The sequence below is a fragment of the Microtus ochrogaster genome, chromosome 4, assembly GCF_000317375.1.
Source record: "Microtus ochrogaster isolate Prairie Vole_2 chromosome 4, MicOch1.0, whole genome shotgun sequence".
Lineage (NCBI taxonomy): Eukaryota > Metazoa > Chordata > Mammalia > Rodentia > Cricetidae > Microtus > Microtus ochrogaster.
In genome coordinates, this window is record NC_022011.1 from 39,936,640 (window position 1) to 39,945,664 (window position 9,025).

The 9,025-nt window shown below is 36.8% G+C and overlaps 1 protein-coding gene across 1 annotated transcript in view; it reads right to left on the reverse strand.

Moving 5' to 3' along the window:
- Positions 1 to 3,013, reverse strand: part of LOC106144521 (olfactory receptor 50-like) — a 22,454-nt gene extending 19,441 nt beyond the window's left edge. Inside the window, 2 exon segments of the mRNA XM_013355711.2 lie at positions 2,475 to 2,575; positions 2,578 to 3,013. Of these exon segments, the coding sequence (XP_013211165.2) occupies positions 2,475 to 2,575; positions 2,578 to 3,013 (537 nt within the window).
- Between the last annotated feature and the right edge of the window lie 6,012 nt (positions 3,014 to 9,025).

Here is a 9,025-nt window from a genome sequence, read left to right on the forward strand (position 1 = left end):
CCACATCACATATAGAGAACAGCCACATCACATATAGAGAACAGCCACATCACATATAGAGAACAGCCACATCGTGTATAGAGAACAGCCACATCGTGTATAGAGAACAGCCACATCGTGTATAGAGAACAGCCACATCGTGTATAGAGAACAGCATTTTACAGCCCTTCCTCCCCAATTTCCAGTTCTTATATTCTTTCTTCACCATACATCTTTAGTTGTAATTAACACACTCCTACCTCTCCTTCTCCCTACCCTTCCCATCCTCCCTTAATCCTTTATCTCCCAGGATTCTCCCCTGTTCTTTCATATCACATATGTTCTTCTAACCCCTCTTATTAGATTTAACTTGGATTTTGAGATCATAGCTTCCCAAGTAGCTTCTTCAAGCACACTTCATTTTGGTTAAATCTACCCACAACCCCCATTTTCCCATACCTACATGCCTGAACACTTCTTACCCCAGAACTCAACCTCTTTACTTTCATTTCACTTATGCCCTAATATCTCTACCCAAATTCATCTGCAGTTAATGGGCCAATTGTGTTTCTTGTTTTCATGCATACTCTATGTTAAATACACAAAACAAAATATGTGGAACTAGGATATGAACCCTCGTGTAAAAGAGAACATGAGGCATTTGTTTTTTTTTGGGGGGGGGACCTGGGTAACCTCACCAATGTAATTTTTCATATATTTATTTTCATAATTTACCTATAATTATCATGGTTTTTTCTTTTGCAACTCAGTCATATTTCATTGTGCATATATACCACATTTTTTTGATTTTCCACTGGTCTCTTGATAGACTTCTAAGTTGATTCCATTTTCTCGGTTCTGTGAATATAGCAGCAGTGAACATGATGTGCAAGTGTTTGTGAAATAATATTTCAAGTGCTTTGTGTATATTCCCAGGAGTTGCATAGTAGGAAATATGAAAGATCTATTTCTAGTCTTTGAGAAACTCACACACTGTTTCAAAAGAAACAATATTATGTATTAATTTTTCTACCAATCTTTTTGATAAAGGATGTCCTTCTGTATATATGTTGCTTTTATTGGTTGATGAATTAAGTTGTTTTGGTCAATGGTTTAGCAGAGCAAAGCCAGGTGTGAAATATAATATAAATAGAGAGAGAAGGCAGAGTCATGGAGATGCCATGAAGCTGCAGAAGGAGACAGACACCAGAACCTTACTGGTAGGCCACAGCCTCATGATGATACACAGATTAATAGAAATGGATTAATTTTGAATGTAAGAGTTAGTTAATAAAAAGCCTGAGCTAATAGACCAAGCAGTGTTATAATTAATATAGCTTCTGTGTGATTATTAGGGTCAGGGTGGCCAGGAAATGAATAAGTAGTCTCTATTTACAAAATGCCATCCTTACATCTTTCTAAAAATAAAATACTTAAAAACAATCTAGATTTCTAATTATTGTTATGCATGAAAATATTTTCAAAATATATTTTAAATTTTAAAAGAAAATGAACTGGTGGTGTTGGTGCATGCCTTTAATCCCAGCACTTGGGAGGCAGAGGCATGCAGATCTCTGTAAGTTTGAAGCCATCCTGGAATACAAGAGCTAGTTCCAGGACAGTCTCCAAAGCTACACAGAAATCCAGTCTCAAAAAACCAAAACCAAACAAATATTTAAAATAAAATGAAACAATGCAGAGGCAGGAGAAATATTTCTGTTTTCTTGAGAAAGGAAAATATTTCATAAAGAGGGCCATTAAATTAGACAATGATAAAAGGTGAATGACTGGCATGATATAAAAATTTTGTGTTCCTAAAGTTAGGACACAATGTGAAAAGGAAAATAGCCCAGGAGTGTTTGCAAAAACAAAAATATAAAAACAAAATAATTTCCCCCAAAATGAACAAAACAGAGAGAAACAAAAGGTGTGGCTGAAGTGAAACACAGGCTGAAAAGGTGCAACCTGAAGACTCACCAGAAAGCACCAAGTTATGTGTGGGACTGAGAAGTTCTCAGATCCAAAGAGAGGGAAGACCAAGGTTTTCACTGTGAACAAACTCTCCTGCTTAAGATATTTCTCAGTGCTCCTTTCATGTCCTGATTCCTCAGACTGTAGATAAAGGGATTCAGCATGGGTGTGACTACAGTGTACATCACAGCAACAATGACATCCTTGTTATTGGTGTTGTTAGATGAGGGGACAAAATATAGCCCAATAATGGCTCCATAATAGAGAGAAACCACAGAGAGATGAGAGCCACACGTGGACAAGGCTTTGTAGATTCCCTTGAGTGAGGGAGTTTTCAGGATGGTGGCTCCAATGTGGCCATAAGAGACCATGATACATATGAATGGCATGGTAATGACCAGTGATCCCACAATGAAAATGAGCAGCTCATTGATAGAGGTGTCTGAACTGGACAGCTTAATCAAAGCAGAGAGATCACAGAAGAAGTGGTGGAGAGCGTTACCTCTAAAGAAAGAGAGACGAGCTAGAAGGATGGTGTGAACAAGGGCACCAGCAAAGGATAACAACCAAGATACAATGACCAGTAAGAAACAGACACTCTGACTAATGATTCTGTTATAGTGGAGGGGTGGCAGATGGCCACATACCTGTCATAGGCCGTGGAGGTCAGAATGAAGTTGTCAATACCCCCAAACATCAGGAAAAAATACACCTGGGAAATGCACCCAGCATATGAGATGGACTGACTGTGTGTCAGCATATTCATGAGCATCTTTGGAGCTGTGACTGACGAGAAAGAGATGTCTGTGAAGGCCAAGTGGCTGAGGAAGAAGTACATGGGGGTGTGGAGGTGAGAGTCCAGCCTGATGAGCAGGATGATGAGCAGGTTCCCCAGCACTGTGGTCAGGTACATGGCCAGGAACAGGGCAGGGTACAAGTCTTGATCTTCTGACTTGATGGGCAGCCCCAGGAGGATGAACTGAGATGTGCTGCTCTGATTCCTTGTGCTCTTCATCTTCTGATGGAAATAAGACACAGATGTGAGAATTGGGAACATGGTCATCAAGGCATAATGAAAGCAATGTTTTTAATTAGTGTATATGCTTTATCTGAGAATCTCAAACTTTTGAACACTAATAGGAGGTTGATGACTTAAAAACCAGATGAACATATTTTGAGGAACTTGGAAATACCATAACAATTGTCATAAAAGAAAAGAGGAGCATTGGGATTAGGAATCCATAATGGAATTCTGAGTTAAGAAATGAAGAGAAAAATCTAATCAGTCATCAATTAATAATAAAGCTAGTCAATGATGTATAATAGTTTTCTAGATTCTTGACTCTCTTTACAGCTCTCAAAGCCTATTGTCTAATGTTATATATCTGGGGCTATACTGAGATTGATGGAACCCAGGAGCAGCTATAAAGCTATAATATATGACTGTGAAACTTAAAGGCACAGATCTATGTCAATAACATGTGATATCAGATGACATCTATATGCCCTTAACATCATCCACATTCCAACATCTCCAGTTGTCTGTCTCTCTTTCTAAAGCAGTTTTCTTGGAATATGTATAAAAATTCTGTGTCTTTCAAGGTTTCTTGTGTGTTCAATCAAACCTAATTTTGCTTTTCATGTTTTGAGGGATAACAGGAAATATCTAACTTCTGTAGCCACATCTGGAATCTGTCAAGGAAGCACTTGTCCCTGTCTATTGCAATTCAATATCGTTCTCCATTGTTATTGATCTTAATACAGATTTCTTTTGCTAATAACTCTTAAATGATATTTTCTTTTCTTGCATTTCTATCATTTCATTTATTATTGTTCTCTTTTTTATCAGTTGAAACTGGAAATACTTGAGTGAACAATCAAAAAATAGGAAATAAAACATACTAACTTATTTATTAAAACACATATCCCTGTTCCATAAATAAAATCAATCTGAATACATTTGTGTTTGAAAACTGAGAATGTCTCCAATATTCAGTGGACCTAAGAGGTGAGTCAGCAGCAGCCACAGGCCGGACAGCTGGACACCCCACTCTCTAAGACCTCTCTGTAGGAGAAAAACCAGGGGCCCTTCCTCAGCTCCCTTGGCATTTCTAGTCAGCAAGCAGGGAAGTTTCCTGCTATACCTCAACCCACCCTTTCCCCAACCCCACCTGTTCCCTGCAAGCTCCAAGAAACCCTGCTACACAGCTTGCTCCAATACTGGGGGGACCAAAGAGACAGTCACAGCAAAGATTGGACCAAGATGCCAAGACACTGCTGGTCACTGTTGAAGGAAGAGTTGGGGAGGTGCCAATGCAAGACTTCCTCCAACATCCTAAAAAGCAACATGTCCAGAAGCCAGTGGACACACAACAGGAAGACTTAATCATCCTAACCCAGAAGAAAATGACTTTAAATGTAACTTTATGACAATGAGAGACCTTTAAAGATAAAGTGAAAAACTCCCTTAAAGAAATAAAGGCAAGACAAACAAAAGGCTGGAAGAAATTAGTAAATCCCTCAAAGAAACCAAAGAAAATCAAGAAAAATTAATCAAACAGGTGAAGGAAATAGTTCAAGACTTGAAGGCTGAAGTAGAGGTAATAAAGAAAACACAAACCAAGGGAATTCTAGAAAGGAAAAAAATCTAAGTAAATAAACAGGAACTACAGAGACAAGTATAACCAATAGAAGACAGGAGATAGAAGAAAGAATCTTAAGTGCTGAAGATTATATAGAGGAAATAGACTCATTGGTCAAATGAAACACTAAATCCAACAAATTCTAACACAAAACATTCAAGAAATCTGGGACACCAAGAAAAACCAAATATAAGAATAATATGGGTAGAAGAAGGAGAAAAACTCCAGCTCAAATGCACAGATAATATATTCAACAAAATTATAGAAGAAAATTTTCCCAACCTAAATGAAGATATCCATATGAAGGTACAAGAAGCTTACAGAATACCAAATAGACTGCATCAAAAAAATCCCTTGCCATATAATAATCAAAACACAAAACATACAAAATAAAGAAAGAATATTGAGAGCTGCAAAGGCAAAAGATCAAATAACATATAAAGGTAAACCTATCAGAAATAAACCTGACTTCTCAATGGAAAACATGAAAGCCAGAAGGTCCTGGATAGATGTGCAGATGCTAAGAGACCATGGATGCAAGCCCAGACTACTATACCCAGCAAATTTTCCATTCACCATAGATGGAGAAAACAAAATATTCCATGACAAAAACAGATTTTCAAAATACATATCCACAAACCCAGCCCTACAGAAAGTACTAGAAGTTAAACCTTTGCCAAAGGAGGCTAACTACACCCACAATAACACAGATATCTGATAACCCTCCACCAGCATAACCCAAAAAAGGAAAACACACAAACACTATTACCAAAAAATAACCGGAGGTAACAACCAGTGGTCACTAATATTGCTTAATATCAGTGGATTCAATTTACCTATAAAAGGACACAGGCTAAGAGAATGGATACAAAAACCGGATCCAGCATTCTGCTGTTTACAAGAAACATACTTCAACCTCAAAGACAGGCACTACCTCAGAGTAAAAGGTTGGGAAAAGTTTTTCCAGTCAAATGAACCTAAGAAAAAAGTGGGTGTGGCTATCCTAATATATAACAAAATCGATTTCAAACTAAAATCAATCAGAAGAGATGGAGAAGGACACTTTATACTCACAACAGGAACAATTCATCAAGATAAAGTCTCAATCCTGAATATCTATGCCCCCAATACAAGAGCACATATGTAAAAGAAACATACTAAAACTTAAAGTACACATGAAACCCCACACATTAATAGTAGGAGATTTCAACACTCCTCTCTAGACAATGGGCAGGTCAAACAGACAGAAGCTTAACAGAGAAATAAGAGAACTAACAGATGTAATGAATCAAATTGTCTTAACAGACATCTATAGAATATTCTGCCCAAATGAAAAAGAATATACCTTCTTCTAAGCACCTCATGAAATCTTCTCTAAAATAGATCACATACTCGGTAACAAAGCAAACATCCACAGATACAAAAAATTGGAGTAGCCCATTATGTCTTAGGATCACCGTGGAGTAAAGTTAGAATTTAACAATACTACTCCAAAAAAGCCTACAAACTCATGAAAACTCAACAGTCAACTACTGAACCACCCCTGTGTCAAGGAAGAAATAAAGAAAGAAAATAAAATCTTCCTTGAATTCAATGAGAAGGAAAGCATAACATATTCAAACCTATGGAACACTATGAAAGCAGTACTAAGAGGAATGTTCATAGCACTAAGTGCCCACGTAAATAAAACGGAGAAAGCTCACATTAACAATCTAACATCACACCTGAAAGTTCTAGAAAAAAATAATCAGATTCACCTAGGAGGAGTAGATGACTGGAAATAATCAAAATGAGGACTGAAATCAACAAAATAGAAACACAGAAAACAATACAAAGAATCAATAAAACAAAGAGCTGGTTCTTTGAGAAAATCAACAAGATCAACAAACCCTTATCCAAACCAATCAAAAGGCAGAGAGAGAACATCCAAATTAATAAAATCAGAAATGAAAAGGGTGACATAACAATGGACAATGAGGAAATTCAGAAAATCATTAGGTCCTACTACAAAAACATGTACTCCACAAAATTGGAAAATGTAAAAGAAATGAACAATTTTTTAAGATAGATACCATATATCAAAACTGAATCAAGACCAGGTGAGCAATTTAAAAAGACTTATAAACTATGAGGAGCTAGAAGCTGTCATCAAAAACCTCCCAACCAAAAAAAGCCCAAGGCCTGATAGTATTAGTACAGAATTCTACCAGAACTTTCAAGAAGAGCTAATAACTATACTCCTCAAAGTGTTCCAAATAATAGAAACAAAAGGGTTATTGCCAAACTCTTATTATGAAGCTACAGCTACCCTGATACCAAAATGGCACAGAGACTCAACCAAGAAAAAGAATTACAGGCCAATCTCACTCATGAACATCGATGCAAAAATTCTCAATAAAATACTGGCAAACAGAATCCAAGAACACATCAAAAGAAAATCATTCATTATGAATAAATAGGCTTCATCCCAGAGATACAGGGCTGGTTCAACATACAAAAATCTATCAATGTAATCCATCGTATAAATAAACTGAAAGAAAAAACCATATGATCGTTTCATTAGATGCTGAAAAAGCATTTGACAAAATTCAACAGCCCTTCATGATAAAGGTCCTAGAGAGATTAGGGATACAAGAATCATATCTAAATGTAGTAAAAGCAATATACAGCAAGCCGACCGCGAATATCAAATTAAGATGAGTGAAACTCAAAGCCATTCCACTAAAATAAGGAAAAAGAGAAGTCTGGATATTCTTTCCATATATCTTCAACATGTGATTGAAGTTTTAGCAATAGCAATAAAACAACATAAGGAGATCAAGGGGATTCAAATTGGAAATGGAGAAATCAAACTTTCGTTATTTGCAGATGATATGATAGTGTACATAAGTGACCCCAAAAACTCTACCAGAGAACTCCTACAGCTGATAAATACCTTCAGTGATGTGGCAGGTTACAAGATCAACTAAAAAAAAATCAGCAGTCCTCCTATAAACAAAGGATAAAGAAACGGAGAGGAAAATCAGAGAAACATCACCTTTCACAAGAGCCACAAATAACATAAAATATCTTGGGGTAACACTAACAAAGGAAGAAAGTGATGTGATCTATTTGACAAGAACTTTAAGTCTTTGAAGAAAGAAATTGAAGAAGATACCAGAAAATGGAAAGATCTCCCATGCTCTTGGATAGGTAGGATCAAACCTAGTAAAAATGGCAATCCTACCTAGAGCAATCTATACATTCAATGCAATCCACATCAAAATCATGACAAAATTCTTCACAGACTTTGAAATAACACTAATCAACTTCATCTGGAAAAACAATAAACCCAGGATAGCCAAAACAATCCTGTACAATAAAGGAACTGCCAGAGGCTTAACATACGTCACATCAAGCTCTATTACAGAGCTACAGTAATGAAAACAGCTTGGTATTGGGGGAAAAAACAGAGACATTGACAAATGGAATCTAATTGAAGACCCAGAGATACTAAACCACACACCTATGAACACCTGATTTTTGATAAAGAAGCTAAAATTATCCAATGGAAAAAGAAAGCATCTTCAACAATTGGTGCTGGGATAACTATATGTCAACCTATAGAAGAATAAAAATAGATCCATATCTATCTCCCTGCACAAAACTCAAATCCAAATGGATTAAAGACATCAATATAAATCTGACCACAGTGAACATAATAGAGGAGAAAATGGGAAGTAGCCTTCAATGCATGGGCACAGGAGACCACTTCCTAAATATGACAATAAAAGCAGCAATAAATAAATGGAACCTCCTGAAACTGAGAAGCTTCTGTAAAGCAAAGGACACAGTCAATAAGACAAAAAGGCAGCCTACTATGTGGGAAAAAAATTCACCAACCCCACAACAGACAAAGGACTGATCTCAGAAATATACAAAGAACCCAAGAAATTAGACATTAAAACTCTAAATAACCCAATTAAAATATGGTGTTCTGAACTAAACAGAGAATTCTCAACAGAAGAATTTCAAATGGCCAAAAGATACTTAAGGACATGTTCAATTTCCTTAGGTATCAGGGAAATGCAAATCAAAACAACTCCGAGATACCATCGTTCTCCTGTCAGAATGGCTAAGATCAAAAACATCAATGATAGCTTATCCTGGAGAGGATATGGAGTAAGAGAAACACTCATCCATTGCTGGTGAGAATGCAAATTTGTGCAACCACTTTGGAAATCAGTGTGGCAGCTTCTCAGAAAACTGGAAATCAACCTACCTCAGGATCCAGCAATACCACTCTTGGGAATATACTCACAAGATGCCCAATCATACTACAAAAGCATTTGTTCAACTCTGTTTATAGCAGCACTATTTGTAATGGCCAAAACCTGGAAACAACTTAGATGCCCCTCAACTGAAGAATGGATAAACAATGTGTGGTATATCTA